This window comes from Giraffa tippelskirchi, chromosome 13 (genome assembly GCF_054371585.1).
Source record: "Giraffa tippelskirchi isolate mGirTip1 chromosome 13, T2T-mGirTip1v1.2.pri, whole genome shotgun sequence".
In the NCBI taxonomy this organism is placed as follows: domain Eukaryota; kingdom Metazoa; phylum Chordata; class Mammalia; order Artiodactyla; family Giraffidae; genus Giraffa; species Giraffa tippelskirchi.
This window is the reverse complement of record NC_137287.1, coordinates 41,716,980-41,740,451: the sequence shown is the minus strand read 5'-3', so window position 1 is coordinate 41,740,451 and position 23,472 is coordinate 41,716,980. Positions and strand designations below refer to the sequence as shown.

Here is a 23,472-nt window from a genome sequence, read left to right as displayed (position 1 = left end):
AAATGTGGTGGCTGACAAACAACTATCTGTATTTGTTAAAACTATGAGAACTGTAGGAGCTTCCCAGGTGGTGCCAATGGTAGAGAATCCTCCTGCCAATGCAGGAGATATGAGAAAATGTTTCAATCTCTGGGTTGGGAAGATCCTAGAGAAGGAAACGGCTACCCACTCCAGTATTCTTGCCTGGAGAATTCCATGGACAGAGGGGCCTGAAGGCTACTGTGCATGGAGTCTGTGAAGAGTCAGACACGACAGAGTGCACATGCGCACACAACACACACACACACGCACATACACACACACATGAGAACTGTAAACCACAGAGTCAACTTGACTGCATGTCAAATGATAAAAACCATCACCCAGGAGGTGGGGAGAACCCAAGAAGGCATGCAGACTGTGACAAAGGAGTATAAGTGTACAACAGAAGAATGCCATAACCACACTGAAGGGGGCAGGAAAAAAGGGGGTGACCTGAGTTACCCTGGAAGAGGGGGCAACAGACAGAAAGAATGATGTAACCACTCTACATTCTCATTGGTCATATTTTCTCTTTTCACAGGGAGTATGCATCATCAATTCTGAGACTACTTGATGTGTATATGAAAGTCAAACCAGAAAAATACATTGCTGATAATGCACCCCAGGTTAGTCCCTCTCAGAGAAAGAAGTTGCCAAAAAAAGAAGAAAAAAGTATAATCATATTATATTTTTACTATAATCATGACCTTCATTGTGCTGGATTGGTATCCAAGATTTCAGTGTAAATTCATACATATGGAAGGAAAATAGTTGCGTGTGCATGTATGCACTTGTGTGTATGTGTGTGCACATGCATGCATGTGCATGTGTGTGTGTGTGCATGCATTCATGCACTAGTTTATATGCAGTCAACCTTTCAACTCTCCCAGTGGCCAAAGACAGAATGATTTGAGCAACAAAATAATGACAGGGTGGATTTCAACCCATTTACACATGCATGTGTGTGTGTGTGTGTGTGTGTGTGTGTGTGTGTGTGTGTGTGTGTATGGAAGGAAGGAAAGAAGGAGGGAGGAAGTAATGGAGGGAGGAGGGGAAAGAGGAAGGTCAAGTAGGTTGGCAGTAAAGAAGGAAAGATGGGTTAGAGAAAAAACACAAAGAGCCAAAAGACACACCAAACAGAAAAGTACAAATTACATTAAGATATAAATTTTCATCCATCAGATTGGCAAAATTTTTAAAACACTGGAAACCTATATAAAGTTGGTAAAAAGGGGAACTCTCCTATACTGTTGGTAGAGACATTTTGATGGTAATTTAGCAGTATCCAGACGAGCATGTCTGTCAATTTAAGTCCACCTAAAGTCTATCCTTTAAGAGTATTGCCCTTTAGGCATAAAGATCTATGTTCCAGGATGTTTACTGCAGCATTTGTTTGTGATAGCAAAAAACAGAAACAATTAAATGTCCATCAGCAATGGACAAGACTGAGGTAACAGTAAATACAATTCAAAAGGATGAAGTGACCCTTAGGTACTCAGATGGGGGAAAAGTCAATAACATATTGATCAGTAGGAAAAAACACAAGTTTCATAAAAAATATGTCTTGCTTATTACAAAGAAAACACAAACCATGTGTGTTTGTAATATAAATATATCTTTGAGCGTGCAAAGTAAAACGTCTGGGATGATACATATCAATCAGTGTGTGGTCTCTATCTTCTGAACAAAATTGGAAACTAGGTTGTCTGTTGAGAATCAGGGTGGCTGTTCTGAACATTTTCCATTCGAGGAGAATGATTCTGGCTGGAATTGTGTTGGGAATAGGAAATGCAGCTGACATTACATCGACAAAACTTAGTGAAGACTCAAAATGGAAATGGAGCCAATGGTCAGGGTCATCTCATTTTCCCCAGCAACTCACGATGTGGAGGAGGAAGGAAGACCCATGGAGTGAGCATCTGCTATGACTCAGGCTGCTAAGTGCTTCACACCAAACCAATTAATCAAAACCTCTCAGACACAAGACAGTCTACAGAATGGGAGAAAATATTTGCAAATGATGCAACCAATAAGGGCTTAATTTCCAAGATGTACAAAGAGCTCGTACAACTCAACAACAACAATAAAAAGCCTATCCAAAAATAGGCAGAAGACCTAAATAGACATTTCTCCAAAAAAAGAAATACAGATGGCCAATAAACACAGGAAAAGGCACTCAACATCCCTAATCACTAGAGAAATGCAAATCAAAATTACAGTGAGGAACTATCTCATACCAGTCAGAATGATCATCATTAAAGAGCCTACCAGTAAATGCTAGAGAGGGTGTGGAGAAAAGGGAACCCTCCTACCCTGCTAGTGGGAATGAACGCAGGTGCAGCCACTGTGGAAAACAGTACGGAGGTTCCTCAGAAAACTAACAAGAGTTGCCATGTGATCCAGCAGTCCCACTTCGGGGTATATACTGGACAAACTAAAAATCAAAAGGATACATGCACCTCGATGTTCATAGCATCACTACTGACACAGCCAGACATGGAAACGACCTAAGTGTCCATCGACAAAGGAAGGGATGAAGATGTAGTACACATATACAATGGAATACTACTCAGCCACAAAAAAAGGATGGAATAATGCCATCTGCAGCCACATGGATACAACTAGATATTATCATACAAGGTGAAATGTCAGAAAAAGAAAGGCAAATACAATGTGATATCACTTATGAGTGGGATCTAAATGATGACACAAATGAAGCTACAAATGAAACAGAAAAAGAATCACTGACAGAACAGACTGGTGGTTGCCAAGGGAGAGGGGGTTGGGGGAGGGACTGAGTGGGAGGCTGGTGTTAGCAGACGTGAGCTTTTATATATAGGATGGATAAACAAGTTCCTAATGTGTAGCACAGAGAACTACATTCAATATCCTCTGATAAACTATAATGGAGAAGAATATTAAAAAAGAATGCGTATATATGTATAACTAAATCACTTGGCTGCAGCGTAGAAATTAACACACACTTGTGTCAATCAACTACACTTCAATTACAAAACAACTTCCCAACCATAATTTGACACGGACAGTAATACCCCACAGTGAAGATCAGGAGCTCACAAAGCTCAAAGTTACACCAAGAAGAGAGCGGCAGAACTCCAGATTCCACTGGTGGCCCTCGCGGCTCTCTCCTCACTTTCTCTGACTGGAGCACGCTCCTCTCGGGTGGTGGAGCCGCCAGATGGAAGGCGTCTGGATCTCAGAGGGACCTCGGGGAGCAGAGCTCTTCTACCCTCTAAACTATCTACCAGCTCAGACTTTTACACCAGACAGAAGCAATCTTCTTGTGTAAGCCCCTCAACAAGATAAAAGTTTACTTTATTCTCTGCCAATCCACTGTCCCGACGTCCTAATCAAACAGTTTCTAAATGGAGGAATAAATTTAGAATAATTGAAAACACTAGGATCCAGAGGTAATCTGTAAATTAAAGAGAACTGACGAATTTGGAAAACTCAGCAGTGGCCACGGGACTGGAAAAGGTCAGTTGTCAATCCAATCTCAAGAAGGGCAATGCCAAAGAATGTTTAAACTATTGTACAACTGTGCTCATTTCACATGCTAGGAAGGTTAGGCTCAAAATCCTTCAAGCTAGTCTTTAGCAGTCTGTGAAGTGAGAACTTCCAGAGATCGGGTTTTGAAGAGGCAGAGCAACCAGAGATTGAATTGCCAGCATTCTCTGGATCATGGAGAAACCAAGGGAATTCCAGAAAAACTTCTACTTTTGCTTCCCTGGTAGCTCAGATGGTAAAGAATCTGCCTGCAATGCAAGAGACCCTGGTTCGATCCCTGGGTCGGGAAGACTCCCTGGAGAAGGGAATGGCAACCCACTCCCGTATTCTTGCCTGGAAAACCCCACAGGCAGAGGAGCCTGGCAAGCTATAGGCCATGGGGTCACAAAGAGTCGCACGTGACAGAGTGAGTAACACTTCTAATTCTTCTTTGCTTCATCGACTATGCTAATGCCTTTGATTATGTGGGTCACATGGATCACAACAACCTGTGGAAAATTCCAAAAAGAGAAGGGAATACCAGACCACCTTACCTGTTTCCTGAGAAGCCTGTATGCGAGTCACGAAGTAACAGAACAGGACATGGAACAACGGACTGGTTCCAAATTGGGAAAGGAGGACGTCAAGGATGTATACTGTCACCCTGCTTCTTTAACTTATACATAGAGTCCATCATCCAAAATGCCAGGCTGGATGGAGTACAAGCTGGAATCAACATTGCTGGGAGACACATCCACAACCTCAGATATGTAGAGGATACCACTCCACTCTAATGGCAGAAAGTGAAGAGGAGCTGAAGAGCCTCCTGATGAGGGCAAGAGAGCAGAGTGAAAAAACTGGCTTCAAACTCAACATTCAAAAGCCTCATAAGATCATGGTGTCCAGTCTCTTCATGCCAAATAGAAGGGGGAAAAGTGGAAGCAGTGACAGATTTTTTCTCAGGTTCCCAAATCACTGTGGATGATGACTGCAGCCACGAAATTAGAAGATGCTTGCGCCTTTGAAGGAAAGCTATGACAAACCTAGACAGCATATTAAGAAGTGGAAACATCACCTTGCCAACAAAAGTCCGTACAGTCAAAGCTATGGTTTGTCCAGTAGTCACGTACCGATGTGAGAACTGGACCATAAAGAAAGCTAAGCCCCAAAGAACTGATGCTTTCAAATTGCGATGCTTTCAAGACTCTTTCGAGTCCCTTGGATAGCAAGGAGATCAAACCAATCAATCCTAAAGGAAATCAAGGTGATGAGAGGGTTAGAAAGAATCACCGACACAATGGGCATGAATTTGAGCAAACTTCGGGAGATTTGAAGGACAGGGCTTCCCTACAGACTGCATGCTGCAGTCCACGGGGTTTCAGAGAGTCGAACACGCCTTAGCGATGGAACAGCAACAGCATAACATACACCACTGAGGATGGCACCATAAGAAATCATAATTGAGTAGGAACTGTGCATTTGGAGAGGTGGTGTATGGGAGGGATGATGCCATTTTCAGACATCATAGTGCTTATCTGAGGTGGGAGAGGTTGTGTGCTGCCCTAGGGTGGGGCCAGTACCTCTTTGTGTCATCACAGCCAGACTCAGAACTGTTGAGGTGCTGACAAATTATGTGATGCTGCTGCATCCTCACAATGCGACCCAGGCAACGTCCAGGACACTGAAACAAAAGCACAGTGCAGTATAAACAATCTTATGAGAAACTTCCCTTTCGGTCTACTGGTTAAGACTCTGTGTTCCTAATGCAGGGGGCACGGGTTCGATCCCTGGGTGGGGAACTAAGATCGCACATGTGGTGAAGCATGGCGAAAATAAATATAAAGACTGATTGTAAAAAATGAAAAGAAAACAATCTTGTGAGCTCATGTGTGCTGGGGTACCAAAACCACGTGCTGTGGCGGCGTTGCCAGAGACCAGCTACAGGGGGTTAGCTGGCCGAAGGAAAGTTGTTGTTCAGTTGCTCAATTGTTTCCGATTCTTTGTGACCCCATGAACTGCAGCAGGCCAGACTTCCCTGTACTTCACCATCTCCCGGAGTTTGCTCAAACTCTTGTCCATTGAGCTGGTGATGCCATCCAACCATCTCATTCATCCTCTGTTGCCCCTTTCTCCTCCTGCCCTCAATCTTTCCCAGTATCAGTGTCTTTTCCAATGAGTCGGCTCTTTCCATTAGCGGCCCATGTATGGGAGCTTCAGCTTCAGCATCGGTCCTTCCAGCGAATATTCAGAGAAGGTAGGGAGGAGGGAAGCCCAGCTGTAAGGATCAGATTGCCCTCCTTCAGAGTCAAACAGCTACCTAAGTTTCCTTTCATCCCCTTTTCCTCCTCAGAAACTGAGACCACCCCTGGGGAGAAGGAGTGAAAAGCACAGGGCCAATCCCTAATTGACCAGGTTAAGGTTCAGAAATCACTGTGCTTAAAAGCATAAGCTACAGCCAAGTTTGGGTTTTCCTGCTTAGAACAAAAATGGAGGCTTGTGTGTAAGGGTGAGCTGAATTACAGGAAAAAAAATTAACATTCAGCTCTTAAATTTTTCTGTACTAACCCATATCAAATTTTTCTTGTCATTTGTTTTATACTTGAAAAGGTCTTCCCCATCCTGGTAGTTCTATTCCAGTTTAATGACTACACTGAAGCACTTTAATCAAGGCAGAATTTATTCTGTTGTATGCAGTGAGTTTGGGCTCTCATTTTATTTATTCCTCTTAGTTGACCACTTTCTCTCTGATACAATTGTTTTTTGTTTTAATTTTCCAACATTATTGAGATACAATTCACATAGCCTAAAAGTCACTGTTCAATGTATACAGTTTACAGTAAGTCCCCTACATATGAACCTTCAAGTTGAGAACTTTCAAAGATGCAAATGTGCCCCTGTATGTCAGCGACTGCAACTGTACTACTGTACTTTTTCAAGGTCCTGTAATGTAAGACGAATAATGTTTTCTTTTGGGTTTGCTTTTTATGTGTTATTTGTGTGGAAAGTATCATAAACCTACTACAGTGCAGTACTCTATAGCCAATTGTGTTTGTTGGGTACCTAGGCTAACTTTGTTGGACTTACAAACAGGCCTAGAAACAAGTTCCCTTTCATGTATATGATTTTTAAATATTTTCTCCCATTCTGTGGGCTGTCCACTTTCTTGATCACATCCCTTGTAGCAACAAAGCTGTACGTTTTCATGTAGTCCCATTTATCTATTTTTGTTGTTGTTGTAGCTTGCTTTTTGTATCATATCTGAGAAACCATCTCCTAATCCAAAACATGAAGATGTATGGCTACAGAGTTTCTTCCAAGGGCTTTATTGCTCTAGCTCTTAAATTTAGGTCTCTGATAAATTTTGAGTTAATGCTTTGTATACCTTATATGCTAGGAGCCCAAGTTCATTCTTTTGCATTTGCATATTCAGTTGTCCTTCACCGGTGAGGAAGAAACTGTTCTTCCCTCACTGAACTGGTATTGTCACTCTTGTAGAAAATCAGCTGACATAGATACATGGATTTGTCTCTAGACTTTCAATTCAATTTCATCAGTCTATGTGTCTCTGCTATGTTAGCACCATCTTGTTGTTCAGTCACTAAGTCACATCCGACTCTTTTCGATCCCATGGAGAGTGTGGACTGCAGCCTGCCGGACTCCTCTGTCCGTGAGATTTCCCAGGCAAGAATACTGGAGTGAGTAGATTCAGGGATCAAACCCGCGTCTCCTGCATTAGCAGGTAGGTTCTTGACTGCTGAGCCACCAAGGAAGCCCATGTTAGTACTGCGCTGTCTTGATTATTATTGTCTTGTAGTAAGTTTTGAAACTGACATGTCGGAGCCCTCTAACTTTGTTCCTTCTCTAGATTGCTTTGGCTATCCTGGGTCCTTTATATTTCCATATGAATTTTAGGATCAGCTTGCCAATTTCTGCGAAGAAGCTGGGGTTTTGATGGGGACTGTGTTGAATCTGGAGATCAATTTACTGTCACGTGAATAATATTTTTTTATCCATAAATATACCTTTCACATTGTTACAATGCCTTTTCATTTATTTAGGTCTTCTTTACCAGTCCTTGGGCTTCCCTGGTGGCTCAGACGGTAAAGAATCTATCTGCAGTGCAGAAGACCTGGGTTCGATCCTCAGGTCGGGAAGATTCCCTGGAGAAGAGAATGGCTACCCACTCCAGTATTCACGGCTGGAGGATGCCGTGGATACAGGAGCCTAGCGGGCTACAGTCTATGGGGTCACAAAGTGTCGGACACGACGGAGCAATGAACACATTCTTTAATGTCCTTAAAAAAAAAAAACTTTCTGTAGTTTTATAGTGTTCATTTTTAAAAAACTCTTCTTCCCTTTATGACTAACTGCTTTTGGACTTTAAACTCATTTTAAACGGGTCCGTCCCTGTACTTTTATTATACGGCATGACTTAAGTGCGTTCTGCACTGATGCTGCACTGTTTTGCTTACAACAGTTTTGCAGGACACTCTGACATCAGATTAGGAAAGTCTTTCTATCCTCCTATCGATTTGTTTTTCTAAAAATCTCTTGTCCTCACTCACTCTCCCACATGAATGTCAAAATCACATGAGGTTCTGAGAAAAGAATTCTATGGCAATTTGAATTGGAAGTATGTGTTCTGGTTCATTTAAGGGAATGGGCTCCTTTATAGCACTCAGAGTACCTTTACTTATCCAAATTTTCTGCTATGTGTTTCAACAATATGTTGTATTTTTCTTTATGGGTTCGGTGAGGATTAATTTTATGTGTCACTTCTCATCTCTACCTGACGAAGTGACATTTTAATGAGGTTTTGGACTTGGAATTGATGTTTGAATGGTTTAAGAATTCTGAGGATGTTGATGTAAAAGAAAATTAGAACATTTCCTAACACCATATACAAAGAGAAACTCCAAATGGATTAAAGACCTACATGTAAGGTCAGAGACTATAAAACTCTTAGAGGAAAGCATGCAGAACGCTCGATGACATAAATCAAAGCAACAACCTCTATGACCCACCTCCTAGAGTAATGGAAATCAAAACAAAAGTAAACAAGTGGGATCTGATGAAACGTAAAAGCTTTCACACAGCAAAGGAAACTATAAGCAAGGTGAAAAGACAACCCTCAGAATGGGAGAAAATAATAGCAGATGAAACAACTGACAAAGGATTAATTTCCAAAATATACAAGCAGCTCATACAACTCAGTACCAGAAAAACAATCGAATCAAAAAGTGGGGCAAAAGACCTACACAAGACAGTTCTCTAAAGAAGACATACAGATGGCTAACAAAGACATGAAAAGATGCTCAACATTGAGTATTATTAGAGAAATGCAAATCAAAACTACAATGAGATTATCACCTCACACCAGTCAGAACGGCCATTATCAAAAAGTATGCAAACAACAAATGCTGAAGAGGGTGTGGAGAAAAGGGAACCCTCTTGCACTGTTGGTGGGAATGTAAATTGATACAGCCAGTATGGAAGACGGTATGGAAATTCCTTAAAAAACTAGGAATAAAACCACCATATGACCCAGCAATCCCACTTCTAGGTGTATACCCTGAGGAAACCAAAACTGAAAAAGACACATGTACCCCAACGTTCGCTGCAGCGCTATTTACAACAGCTAGAACGCGGAAGCAACCTAGATGTCCATCAGCAGTAGAATGGATAAAGAAGTTGTGGTACATATACACAATGGAATATTACTCAGCCATAAAAGGAACACATCTACATCCATCCTAAAGAGGTGGATGAACCTAGAGCCTATTATACAGAGTGAAGTGAGTCAGAAAGAGAAAGATACATATCGTATTCTTAAGCATATATATGGAATCTAGAAAAATGGTATCGAAGAATTTATTTGTAGCGCAGCAATGGAGAAACAAACATAGAGAACAGACTTATGGACATGGGGAAAGGGGAGGAGAGGGTGAGATGTATAGGGAGTGGAACATGGAAACTTACATTACCATATGTAAAATAGTCAGTCAACGGGAATTTACTGTATGGCTCGGGGAACTCAAACAGGGGCTCTGTTATCAACCTAGAGGGGTGAGATGGAGAGGGAGATGGGACAGAGGTTTAAGATGGAGGGGACATATGTATACCTATGGCTGATTCATGTTGAGGTTTGACAGAAAATAACAAAATTCTGGAAAGCAATTATCCTTCAATTAACAAATAAATTAATTAAAAAAAAAGAATTCTGGGGATGTTGAGATGGGGTGAGTGTATTGTGCACACGAGAAGGACATAAATTTGGGGAAAATGCAGAATGTTATGGACCAAACTGTATCTATCCCTCAAAATTTATACAGTGAAGTCCTAACCACCAGTGTGGCTATATTTAGAGATAGGGTCCTAAGGAGGTTAGAGGTTAAATGAGGCCAAAGGGTGCAGCCTTAGTCTAATAGGAAGCGGCCTCGTGAGAAGTAGAAGAGACATTCAGAACTCTCTGTCTTTTCTGTGTGTACTGAGAGAAGAGGTTATGTGAGGACAGAGGCAGAGGAGCCTGCCAAGCTACAGTCCTGTCCATGGGGTTGCAAAAGAGTGGGACATGAATTAGCAACTCAACAAGAACAATAGTGTCAGAAGGTCGTTGTCTACAAGCCAGTAACTGAAACCAACCCTAAGAACACCTCGATTTTGGACTTCTAGCTTTCTAGAACTGTGAAAAAATAAATTTCTGCTGTTCAAGGCACCCAGTGTGTGCTTTTCTTTCATGGTGACTTGCAGACTATTGGGACTTCCCAGGTGGCACCAATGGTAAAGAACTGGCTTGTCAATGCAGGAGACCCAAGAGACGCAAGAGAAGTGGGTCCCATCCCTGGGTTGGGAGGATCCCCGGACAGAGGGCATGGCAACCACTCCAGTATTCCTGCCTGGGGAATCCCATGGACAGTGGAGCCTGGAGGCTCCACTGTTCATGGGATTGCAGAAAGTCAGGCATGACTGAGTAACTAACACTACAGACTACTAATCATACACAGCTCTACACATTTCTTACAATTTTTTTACTATTTTTTTTTTTTTACTATAATGTTATTCAAGGTTGTATTTCGAAAAGGGGTTCTGAAACTTTTGTGGATCTATTAATAATGGTCTTCAGTTCCTTTTCTTGAAGCCTGTTCTCATTGCTATTGCCTCACATCATTTTCTTGAAGCCTGTTCTCATTGCTATTGCCTCACATCAGTCTATCTTGTAGCTTCTGTTACCGAGCTGCTGCATTCAAAGGGACCTGACCCTGGTTTACCTTCATATTGGAGGACAAAGACACTGAAATTTCCAAATACTATCCTTGAAGTCAGGCACATACATTCATTTTTAGAGACCAATCAGAATTTTTATCCCAAAGTAAAAAAAAAAAAGTATTAGAAACAGATGATGATTTCTGTGTGTGTATGTTTATTACACAGTAGTCTCAAATCAAATTGAAAACAAAAAGTGGAGCTACAAACCAAAGTTACAATAGTACTAGCTTTTCATTTTTTGAAACTTCCGATTTTATAGTGGAGTATAGCTGATTAACAATGTTGTGAAAATTTCAGGTGGACAGCAAGGGACTCAACCATACATATACATGTATCCATTCTTCCCCAAACTCCCCTCCCATCCAGGCTGACACAGAACATTGAGCCGAGTTCCCCGTGCTACACAGTAGGACCTTGCTGGTTATCTGTTTTAATTATAGCAGTGTAGCACTAGCTTTTCTAGTTACCCATCTATTTTTACCGGAGATCTTTATCTCTTCGTAAGGCTTTGAGTTACTGTCAAAAATCCTGCACTCCAACCTGAAGGACTCTGTGCTGAGGTAGAACTCTCGCAACTCGTATAAACTGGGAAGGTCTTCATTTCTCCTTCGTTTTCAAAGGACAGTTTTGCTACCCATAGGATTCTTGGTTGACAGCTTCTTTCCCTTCAGCACTTCAAATACACTGACCCATGTCATCTGGCCTCTGAGGCTCCCGATGAGAAATCTATTCATGATCCTCCCAGAAAAATCTCCCAGCTTTGCAGACATTAATTATGTGCCTTATGAGTGTCTCATGCAACAGGACAGTTTCTGATAGTATAGTCAAGTTCATTTAAATGGTCACTTTATTTTGAGACCAGAGTTTAAGGAACAGGAATTGAATATTTCAAGTGTAGATGTTATGAGGTCCTTAACATCATTACTGATTTTCAAACTAGACATGGAAAGGCTGCTGAAAAATTCTACAGCTTTTAATTTCTAAGAAAGTGAATACCAGTCTCTAATAGCACATATAAAGAAAAATCTCTTTAGGACCCTTTTTCCTAAGTGTAAAGGGGCCTTGAACCTGAAAAGACAGAAAACCATTAGGATTTATCCTCAGCCATGACTGGTCCGTTTCCTGCTCTGTCCTCACAGGGCACAATTGTGATGAAATTCACTAAAAACCCTATATAAGAGCCCAGCTGGCTCCAGGTTTTTGGTCCTTAGAGCCCAGGAAGCTGTTACTGGTGATCTGACGGCTGGACCCACAGTTAGCACGTTGTTTTCCTGTGTTTTTGCCATTCTGTTGATTTTATTTTTCCTTTTTTTTTCAGTTAGTGCTGCTAGTATTGGTATTAGTATCATTGGTACAGTTAACATATTTGGTATAGTTAATAGTTTATTAGCATAGTTAATATAGGTAGTATTAGCATAGTTAGCCCTGTTAGTATAGTTGGCATAGTTAACATAGTTAGTACAGTTGGCATAGTTTCATTGCTAGTATAGTTGTCATAGTTAGCGTTTGTTAGTTTAGTTGGCATAGTGTTTGTTAGTATAGTTGGCATAGAGTAGTTAGCTGGTAGTTAGTGTTTATCACCATGCAGGACCTAATGGCCGTTTATTCAACTAAAGGAACTCGAATAGGAAATTATGAAATTGTCCACACTATTGGAGTAGGTCGCTTTGCGACAGTTAAGTTGGCCCAGCATGTTGAGGCCGGGACCAAGGTGGTCCTTAAGGTAATAAATAGGACAGGGCGTTCATTCGGCTGGCCAGAGTACTGGCGTGAGAGGAGAAGTTTGGAGCTGCTAGACAATGAGCATGTTGTTAAACTCCTCAATGTCACTGATAATGACGAGTCTCTCATCATGGTTATGGAATACATGAGTGGGGGAGACATGCAAACCTACCTGGATCAGCGGGGCCGCATGACCGAGAAGGAAGCCCGACGCCTCTTCCGGCAGCTCCTTTCAGGCCTGAACTACTGCCACGATCGGGGCATCCTGCACCTGGACCTGAAACCGAGCAACTTGTTCCTTGATGCTCATCAGAATGTTAAGATTGGAGACTTCGGTCTGAGCACCCAATGCCAAGACAATGAACCGAATCTATATATAACCTGTGGCACCCCTTCCTTCGCAGCCCTGGAGGTATTCCTGGACAGCCCATGCTCAGGTCCGCCCTTGGATGTGTGGAGCCTTGGCGTCGTCCTGTATGTCATGGTAACTGGGTCTGAACCCTTCCGAGGACGAGATTACGAGCAGATGGAGTGGAGTGTGTGCAGAGGGCATTATCACGTGCCCGAGTACCTTTCAGGTGAAGTGAGAACAGTAATAGCAAGCATGCTGACCGTCGACCCGACAATGAGAGCTACTATACCCCATCTTCAGCAGCATCCATGGGTGACGATGTATGAGGAGGAGCCCCTCCAGCCACTCTGTGACGAGGACTCGGAGGTGACCGGGCAGCAGCGTCTGTGCTCTAGGTGCGCCGAAAGCCACAGGTCAGAAAGCACGGGCTTGGACAGACCCAGGGTGAGGGCCTGTACCATCCGCGTGAAGCCCACCCCTGCCGAAAGCCACAGGTCAGAAAGCACAGGCTTGGATGGACCCAGGGTGAGGGCCCGTACCATCCGCGTGAAGCCCGCCCCGTCATAATGGACTTCACCAACGAAAAACCTCAGCCTCCAAGCCCCAAGCCCACCATCATACCACACTGGCTATTCGTGACGGAGCCCACCCACGAGTCAGGTGAGATCCCTGACCCTACCACTCTCCCACCTCCCCCATCTTCCTGCTGTGACCACGGGGCCACTCCCTCCACCTGTGGGCTCCCCGACACCCGCCCCACCCGCCCTACGCCTGACACCCGGGGCATTACCGATATCTTGGGCACAGGTGGCACCCGGGACACCCACAGCGAGAGCGGCGCCCACGGTGGGAGCGGCGCCCACGGCGAGAACGGCGCCCGGGACACCCACGGTACCCGAGAGGAACCCATGACCCCCTGAGTGTGGCCGACACCCCCAGAAGCTCCTCCCAAGCTGGGCAGTCCCAATGCCCAGCCACTCCCTCTGGCCTCAGCAAGAAGAAGAGGGGGGTGGCTGGGAGAATATGGAGGTTTATAAGAAAATATTGCACAAGCCAAGTAGGCCAGAACAACCCATGGATGACTGACCATGGACAGTCGACCAAGACAAAAGCAGCCCTGCCGAGCGCCCTGGGACCCAGTCCAGCACCTCCAGGGCCTTCAGGAACCCTGGCCAGCTCCGAGGATGGTCTGGAGCAGCCTGAGGGACCAGAAGAGGCAACACCCTGACCCCGCTGCCCCTCCTCCGCCACTGGATGAAACCACAGACTGGACTCTCCCCCGGGGCGTGTCCCCCTTCCCCCACACTGCCCCCTTCCATGTTGCTGGTGGAGGGGATAGTTTTTGCCAACTCCCTGTTCCTTCATAGTTTTAATAAACTTCATTTCTCCAGAAAGATGTATCTCCCTCTGTTTTGCATCCTCTCCAGTTAGAGAAGTGTGTAGTCATGTAGGACTTGCAGTTAATGACCTGACAATTAGCACAGTGATTCTCAAGAGCAACAACTGCTGCACTGCAGGGCAGAAATGCAGAAAGAGTATATTATTCTCCCACACTAACAATACTGAACATTTTCAGAAGGGCTGAGGAGAACTTTTGATCTCTGCAGCCTGTGTGAATTATGACCGGGAGGTCTAGCATAGGATAGTAAGTCCCCTGAACCAGCTGGTGTGTAGTGTGGTCAGCTCCCTGTGCAGATGAGTTTCCTGAATGTCCTGCAGGAGCCAGTGCTCTCCTCTCCCCTGTGGGGAGGGGCCCTGATGGGTGGGGTTTTGTGACAATATGGCTTCTTTTATGTTTTGGCCTCATGGCATGTGGGATCTTAGTTCCCCGACCAGGGATGGAACCCAAATCCCTTGCATTATTGGAAGGCAAAGTCCTAACACTGGACTGCCAGCAGAAGTCCCTTTTTGGATGCGTGGGTCTGACCACAGGGACTGGATGATTTAAAACACTAGATTTGTCAGCATTACCTGGTTCCCTTGTTCAATGAGCCCTTGAACACAGGGTGACTGGAACAGGGTCTTCTCCCCAGAGGCCTGTCTCTGGGGATGCACACTCTCGGCGGCAATGCCTGTGCCGTTCCATTGGCTCTTGTGCGCTTACGTGTCACTTGCCGACTGTGGAATCCTTCACCACAAGACACAGAGCACTCTGACCATGTGCCTGTGAGGCACCTAAGAACAAAAACTACAGGAGCTTAGGAGGACAGTCCGTATGGGGACTGTCTTCCAAAGAGAAAGCCCATCCTAGCAGTATGACTGTTTCAGGGCCGACACATGCCTCTGGGAGTGGGCAGCAGCACAATAACTCCCAGCAATACTCTCAGATTTCCTTTCACTCAGAAGCAACAGAATCACCACCTAGAGACAATAGCATCGGGGTGGGATAAAGTTGTCCTCAGGGATGTAAGAGCTGTGTGGCCTCAGCAAGCAGAGCTAGGGCAAAATTAGGTGGAAATTTTGGAAAGGTGAATTTCAACTCATTGAAACCAAAGGGAAGAAAAAAGGAGGCAGCACCTGTGTGTTCCTTCTTGTCGTTGTTGTTGTTGTTTGGTCGCTCAGACTTGTCTGATTCTTGCAACCCCGTGGGCTGTAGCCCACCAGGCTCCTCTGTCCATGGGATTTTCCAAGCAAGAATACTGCAGTGGGTTGCTATCTCCTCCCCCAGAGGATCTTCCCAACCCAGGGATCGAACCTGGCTTCTGCAGCCCCTGCATTGGCAGGAAGATTCTTTACCACTGGTGCCATCTGGGAAGATGAACTGGGAGACTGGGGTTGACATGTATACACTGCTATGCATAAAACAGATAACTAATGAAAGCCTACTGTATCACACAGGGAACTCTACTCAGTGTTCTGTGGTGACCTAAATGGGAAGGAAATCCAAAAAGAGGGGATGTATGTATACATGTGACTGATTAACTTTGCTGTACAGTAGAAACACGACTATCCTCCAATAAAAAACAAATAAAGATGTTTCTGCTTATAGAGTGGACAAGGCACTCTAGAGAGGAGACAAAACTCAAGAGGCTCCTGACGTGGCCCTTATGAGGAATGACAAAGACACCGGGAACAGTGGGAAACTGACAGGAATGGATGGAAGTGAGAGGAAAAGGGGGTGGGTAGCTTAGGATGTGGTCATTGTGATCTGGAACACTAACTAGGGGCAGATCAGATTTGGTGGAGATTATGAGTTTGATTTTGGATACTTGTAAAACTCTTGATTTGTGTCATCTATGATATCGAAAGGTTATTAATGGCTTTACCCCTGGGGATGCAGATGATACCACTCTTAACGGCAGAAAGTGAAGAGGAACTCAAGAGCCTCTTGATGAGGGTGAAGGAGCAGAGTGAAAGAGCCAGCTTAAGACTACATAGTAAAAACAACTAAGATCACGGCATCTGGCTGCATTGCTGCATGGCAAATAGAAGGGGAAAAGGTGGAAGTGGTGACAGATTTCCTCTTCTTGGGCTCCAAAATCACTGTGGATGGTGACTGTAGTCATGAAATCAGAAGACGGTTGCTTCTTGCCAGGAAAGCGATGAGAAACCTAGACAGTGTGTTGAAAAGCAGAGACATTATTACTGTGCCAACAAAGGTCCGTATAGTCAAGACTGTGGTCTTCCCATTGGGCATGTACAGTTGTGAGAGCTGGACCACAAAGAAGGCAGAACAGCAAAGAAGTGATGCCTTTGAACTGTGGTGCTGGAGAAGACTCCTGAAACTCCTTTGGACAGCAAGCGTATCAAACCAGTCAATCTTAAGGGAGATCAACCTGAATATTCACCGGAGGGAATAATGCGGAAGGTGAAGCGCCAGCATTTTGGTCACCTGATGAGAACAGATGACTCATTGGAAAAGTCCCTGATGCTGGGAAAGATGTAGGGCAGAAGGAGAAGAGGAGCCTCTAGGATGAGATGGCTAGACGGCATCACCAATGCAATGAACATGAACTTGGGCAAACTCCAAGAGATGGTGAGGGGCAGGGAGGCCTGGCGTGCTGCAGTCTATGGAATCACAAAGAGTCAGACACGACCGGCGACTGAATAACACCACCACCCACGGGGGTAGAGTCTAAGGAATGGTGCTTTTCACGAGTGCCTCTTGTGATGCTGGCCTACTGCCGTATCTCTGAGGTGAGCCCATGAAGTCAGCTTCCCTGTGCTCTTAAGGTACATTGTGAGTGCAGGGAGCAGGTGAGAGTGGCAATTAAGGCCAGAAGCTCTGAAATCAGATTAACCCGATTTGAATTCTGGCCCTCGTACCTGTGTGGCCTAGGGGAGTTTTTCCAACTGTATAATAGAGAATGAACAACACTGGAGACATCCCTGGAGGTCCAGCGGTTAAGACTCTGAGCTTCCGGTGCAGGGGACTTGGGTTTAATCCCTGGTTGGTTACGTGGTGTAGCATAACCAAAAAAAAATCCAAAAAAAACCAATGAAATAAAATAAATTTTTTAAAACAGAAGATGAACAATATTGACTTGATAGGTGACTGTGAAGTGATCCACATAAACTACTTAGCTGAGCACCTAGTATAGTCCACATAAAACAAATCTTAGTGGTTGAGTTATTCAGTCCAAATTACTATGCATTTTAAAACAAGTCAAACACTGGTAGCAAGGAGAGAAGAGTGACTGCACACACCTTGGGGGGCAGTCCCGGATGTTACAGGGCTGGAACGCAGCGCGTGGCTTCTGGAGCTGGTCACAGAAGGCCTCGCTCACTTCCTGCCCGTTGGCCATCAGGCATGGGGGTCTCTGAACTTGGGTTCCCAAGTGGCCGCACGTGGCAGAACAATGAGTCCAGTTGCCAAGCTCCCAGAAAGTCTCTGCAGAAAGAAAATGAATGTCACAGATGGCCGCTGGAGGAAAAGGGATGATGGGCTAGAGACAACCCGGACAAAGACAACTATGAGCTGCTTTCTGATTAGCTGCCCGTTGGGCTCTCTGAACAGCTCACAGAGAATCTACCATCAGATGGGGTAAAGGGATCCTTTAAATCTCATTTTCTCTTGACTAGCTTGTTGTCATAACCCGGGGCGGAGTGGGGGGGGGTGCGGTGTTATTACAGCCATGATGGAGCCCTTGGTCCTGCAGCTGAACTGGAACCCAGCGTGTCTGATGCCAAATCTAACTCTTTCAGAATACTACCTCACATTTCACAAACGCCCCTTGACAGTTCAAGGCAAGACATACAGCCTGGGCAAGGGGTTGTCTCACGCCAGCTAGATCTGCCAGAAAAGTCCCAGAGAAGGAGGAGAAACTCTGGGCAGTGGGCCAGCTTCTCAAGACTCTCCAAACAGAGCCAAGAGGACAAGGGAGGAGGGTCTCTCCAGGGGATGCCCTAATGGATTCTCTTTCTCAGGAGTGGATCAGACTGAGAGAGATGAAAGATGATTTAGCGGGGAGCAGGGATTAAGCAGACAGGTTCAAGATACACTTCAATTCCATTCTTACTTCTCCACTAATTCTTAGTCTAAATTTCAGATGAGTCCTGAAGCTGAATAAATAATTTGCCATAGAGCCCTCTGGAAAGGTGAAAACGGGAGTTTCCTTTAAAAAACCTGAAGCTGACCACCTCCAACAATCATGGCTTGTTTTCCTTTTAGTCCTCGTTCCAAGCAGCCTTTCCTTTCCCTTTTGACACCAGATAAAAAGATGGAAGTAGGACATGACGATGACAGATTTGTGTATGATCACAGAAAGGACCAGATTTTCTTGTGATGATCACAAGTAAATAATAGCTACCAGCTGTGTCCACAGGCTGCTCCACCGAGTACACCTATGCCTTTAACTTAACTGTTTTCCAGTGCTTCCTTTTGATGTTGGAATTTTGTCCTAAGTTGCATATCATTTGCAAAGCACAACAGTACACATTTTTAGCTGCCCTACAGTTTATTTAAAACACCTTTTAGAAATAGCTAAGTTTATTGAGAACTTTTCAGGTGATAGGTACTGAGTTAAACACTTTAATATCAAATTTCCATTTAATTCTCATAGCCATCTTGTGATTTCGATTATTTTTACTTGCAGAGGTAGAAATGGAAAGAAGCTGTGTGACTTTTCCAAGGTCCTGCAGCTGGACTGGAACCCAGTATGTCTGATGCCATACCTAACTCTATGTCACATTTCATAAAAGCAAGACAGTTCAACGCAAGACATACATGCATTTCTTAAAAAAAAATACACCTCTTTTTATTGAGGTATGATTCATGTCAAACATGCAGTTCTGTGAGTTTTCACATTGTATGTACTTAGGTAACCATGATCCAGAGCAAGTTATATACATTTCATCACTCACAAAGCTTCCTCTCATCTATGAAGCAGGTTAAAGACTAACAGAGTTTTGCCAAGAGAACACACTGGTCACAGCAAACATCCTCTCCCAACAACACAAGAGAAGACTCCACACATGGACATCACCATATGGTCAATACCGAAATCAGAGTGATTCCATTCTTTGCAGCCAAAGATGGAGAAGCTCTATACAGTCAGCAAAAACAAGACTGGGAGCTGCCTGCGGCTCAGATCATGAACTCATTATTGCCAAATTCAGACTTAAATCGAAGTAGGCAGGGAAAACCACTACCTTCTGAATGGAAGACCATACTTGAATGGATCAAATCCCTTACGATTATACAGTGGAAGTGACAAATAGATTCAAGAGATTAGATCTGATAGACCGAGTGCCTGAAGAACTATGGACTGAGGTTCCTGACACTGTACAAGAGGCAGTAAGCAAGACCATCCCCAAGAAAAAGAAATGCATAAACACAAAATGGTTGTCTGAGCAGGCCTTACAAATAGCTGAGAAAAGAAGAGGAGCTAAAGGCAAAGGAGAGGCAAATCACCTCAGGCTTATTTACTTTAGAATGGAAATCAGCTGAAGTGTACAAAATCCAAGCATCTGGCTAACCTTTCATCCATAGGGAGGGATGGTTAGAAATGTCTCACAAGCCACAAAGCTGCATTTCTCACTGTAGTGTGAGCAGATGAGAGACTCTTTGTCCTAGGATTTTAACCCTAAAGGACTCAAAGCTGAGTTTCCCCAAACATGGTAGTCTTCCAGAGGATCTCAGACTAAATTTCCTTTGTCAATAATATGTCCTAGCTTAAATGTCTCTCAAGCACAACGTGTTTGCATAATGCTATAAGGTTGTTCTTCATTAGAATCTGTGTTTTACAAATGTCAGATTTTACCCACCTTTCCAATCTTGCACAAATTCCTTCCTCACGAAGACACCTAGCCCTCTTCCCCTCCTCACCCTCCCACTGACCCATGAACTTTGAGGACCCAAATGTGCTTCCCCGGGCTCGCACTTTGAGGTGCTCACTCACTGATGCCTTAGAGACTGCTCTGAGGTAGGAACCACTGCCACCAGAGGTGGAAAGAAATAGAAGCACAGAGAGTTAAATCACTCACTCAGTTAAATCACTCGGCTCAGGTGGTGGGGCCAGGATCTAGTCCCCTGCACTGCATGCTCTGAACCACTGTTCTGCTGCCCTTTTAAGGCAGCAACTGTTTCTACATGAGAGCCTGGCACACAGCAGGGCTCCTCAAGTCCATGCTGTCACTGTGCTGATCTCTTGTCCAACCAGCAGCCCCCACCCCTGGCTGCTTTTAAACATGCCAAGCACAGCCCACCTCAGGACCTTTGCACCTGCCTGCACTCCTGAAGAGCTATCCCTGCCCATCCCTCTCTTGTGGCCCTTCTGTCACTACCTTTCAGATCTGGAAGCAGGTCACACGTGTGGCTGGCTATAGACACACACAGCCCAGAAAACAGGCTGGGGGACTTCAGGGTCGGCCGCTCAATGCCCACCAGCTCCCAGCGGAAGCCGGGTCCCGTGGCTTCCACAAACATCCCACATGGTGGGAGGGCTGTCGGGCCGTCCTCCCCTTGGCACCAGAGAGCCTACTTGCCCTCCCCGTCACCCCCAGCTGGCCCCCGAGCCCGGTCCCCACTCACCCGGGCCTCCTCCTGGAGCCGCCCTGCCGCCCGCTGCTCCCCTTCCAGCAGCTGCTGCAGCTCGGCCATGCGGCCTGGGGGCACGAGCTGTGCCATCTCCTCCCGCAGCTGCCACACCCGCTGGGCATGCTGGGACCGGCCAGCCGCAGCCTCTGGGTGGCTCCATATAGCTGCTGGGGAAAAGGCACAGTGATTGTGGGGTGACTGCCCAGAGCTACAGGATCACCACCAGACACAGAAAACTGCATCTCTACTTGGTAGGCCACCCCACAGGGGAAGGGCGTGTCCAGCAAAGCCCATGATTTCTAAAGAGGCCGTTTATCTGATGCCCATGCTCCATTTCCTGGTAGTTCAGATGGTAAAGAATCCGCCTGCAATGCAGGAGACACAGGTTACATGGATTTGGTCCCTGAGTTGGGAAGATCCCCTGGAGAAGGGCATGGCAACCCACTCCAGTATTCTTGCCTGGAGAATCCCACGGACAAAGGAGCTTGGCGGGCTAAAGTCCATGGGGTCGCAAAGAATCAGATAGGACTAAGCGACGAACGCAAGTCCATTCAGGGGCACTTCTGCACCCTGACAGCCTGGAAGTCCTGCCTGTAGCCCTCCCTGTGACCTTGTGCCGGATCCTGGGAGGATCAAGTTATTCTGTCCTGTTTACCTCCTGGGTTCTTTGCTCGGTTTAATTCCTTCAATAATGGGACCCACACCAGCTGTGAACAGCAGCCTCCCTCTAAATGTAGAGCTCACACTCCTGAGACGGGCTGTGGCCAGGGCCCCGGAGGTGGTTGCACAGCGTCTGGTGGGGCGTGGATGTGAACAGACTAGGACACTGCTCCCCGGGCACAGAACCCACGGGATCGCTGGCACCAGGCAGTCCAGAGCCTGTCCACTTTTCCTGAACGGAGCATCTGGGAGGCCATCTAAACACCGTTTACACCATGGACTGTGGCGGCCTCGTCTGGAGCACACAGAACTGCCCTCTGAGACCCCGTGGACGGGAGAGGCGGCAGCTCCACCAGGGGCCCTGCTGAGGACAGGCCGGAGAAGAGGGCACCGGCCACCCCGGGCAGGGGTGAAACTGTGAGCCACAGCCCCACTGCCCTCACTGGCCTGTGTCACCGCGTGTCTGAGGGGCCACCCCGGGCAGGAGTGAAACTGTGAGCCACAGCCCCATTTCCTCAGTGTCCTGTGTCACCGCGTGTCTGAGGGGCCACCCCGGGCAGGGGTGAAACTGTGAGCCACCGCCTCACTGCCCTCACTGACCTGTGTCACCGCGGGTCTGAGGGGCCACCCTGGGCAGTTTCCCTGGAAGGACCCCCCAGAAGCACACCACATGCACGGGTCCAGCAGAGCAGCCCCCACGCTCCTGGGATGAAGAGAGGGGAGGAAAGTTCTCACACATCCTCCACCAGATGTAGCCGCCTCCCACCGGCTTTTGAGCTTCGGATGATCACTATGCAGTCACTCCAGCCCATGTCTGAGTCCCGCACATCTGGCTGCGTGCCTTGCCGCCTCCTGCAGGCGATGCTGTGCTGAGCCCTGAAGCCTGACCACAGGCCTCGCCATCCACTCTCCTTGGCCAGGCAGTCCATCAGGACGGCCCAGCTGAGTGCCCCTGAGGCCCTCCTTGTAAAGCAAGGCATGGATGGAGGGTGGGCCCGCTCCGGAGAGCCCTGCTTGACCGCCACGAGAGAAGGCAGGACGTCCCCAGAAGAGAAGCGGGACCACTGCAGCCAGGAAGCCAGGGCCTCCATCTTCTGGAAGCTGGGGTGGGGCAGTGAGCCCCTCAGACGATGGTGGACCTTTCTGCCCTGAATCCAGGCTGGCCCGGCCAAATGTGGGGCAGTGATGTTAAGGAACCCCCCAGCACAGTCCTCAGCAGCCTGGATGCTTGTCTGCTCTTCTTGGGGCGCTTGGTTGCCACGCCACGAGGACCCGATGCCACAGAGAGGCTGGTGCAGGTGCCCCCGCCCGCAGCAGCCCGGGACGCAGGCCATATAAGCGCCCTCTTTGACGCCTGGCTCCCCTGCTGGCCCCGTGACCTCAAGACCACGCATTCCCCATGGCTCTGGATGCACCCTCACCTCTGCACCCCCCGAGGGTCCCTAGATGCCCTGTAAGCGCCTTACTTCCCTCTGCACACTTTCATCCAGGTGTGTTTCGGGGGGTCCTCATCTAACTCACAAAAGGTGACACCAGCTGCGTTACAGCAGTTGCTCCTGCCCGTGACAGCGGCTGAGTGCTGGGCATCCCCCCACCCCAGTGGGCATGGAAGACTCCGGCAGCCCAGCCCTTCTGCCCACAGGTGGATCTGTCTTCTGCGCCTCCAAGGCTCAAACCAGTCCGGCAATTTCTCAAGGTTCCTTTTGCACTACAAACAGGGAAGGGAGCCCCCAATACACAGAGACACCTTAGAGAAAGTGCCTGCTGACAGTGGGGAGCTGGGCCCAAAGGGGTCTGCCAGCCCCTCCTAAGTCCCTGGACAGGGAGGGGTCCCACATGCAGACAGACCTTTCTGCAACCCAGGCCATCTGAGAAGTGACCTCTCACACCAGGTGCCTACAGCTAAGTCCAGGGGTCAGACCAAGGGCCAGGTGGGGTACCTGGTGCCAGGCTGAGCAGAGACACG

At 46.5% G+C, this 23,472-nt stretch overlaps 2 protein-coding genes across 12 annotated transcripts in view; one reads left to right on the top strand and one right to left on the bottom strand.

Annotated features, from left to right (window-relative positions):
* The window catches only part of LOC145532776 (ninein-like protein), a 71,132-nt gene that overhangs the window by 33,359 nt on the left and 14,301 nt on the right, over nt 1-23,472 (bottom strand). For 2 of the 11 annotated variants that reach the window (XR_014073518.1, XR_014073520.1), the window contains 3 exons: nt 20,841-21,013; nt 17,516-17,699; nt 12,089-16,419 (listed from right to left, as the gene is read on the bottom strand). Coding sequence is in view for 3 of the 11 variants with exons in the window: in XM_081558532.1 (XP_081414658.1) it covers nt 17,613-17,699; nt 20,841-21,013; nt 22,107-22,209 (363 nt within the window). In the remaining 8 variants the exon portion in view is untranslated. Of the gene's footprint in view, nt 1-4,082; nt 4,778-5,108; nt 5,210-10,928; nt 16,420-17,134; nt 17,256-17,307; nt 17,700-20,840; nt 21,014-22,106; nt 22,210-23,472 lie in introns of those variants that run through there. The other 9 variants (XR_014073521.1, XR_014073519.1, XR_014073522.1 and 6 more) reach the window with 9 other exon arrangements.
* Nucleotides 11,997-14,262, top strand: LOC145532775 (MAP/microtubule affinity-regulating kinase 3-like). Its single transcript, XM_081558528.1, has 2 exons — nt 11,997-13,528; nt 13,676-14,262. Exon 1 carries the CDS (start codon nt 12,377-12,379, stop codon nt 13,433-13,435), a length of 1,059 nt encoding a protein of 352 aa, XP_081414654.1. The 5' UTR covers nt 11,997-12,376; the 3' UTR covers nt 13,436-13,528; nt 13,676-14,262.

Bases quoted from the DNA above. Each gene is read 5' to 3' on its own strand.
- LOC145532775 (XM_081558528.1), top strand. From the start codon at position 12,377: ATGCAGGACCTAATGGCCGTTTATTCAACTAAAGGAACTCGAATAGGA.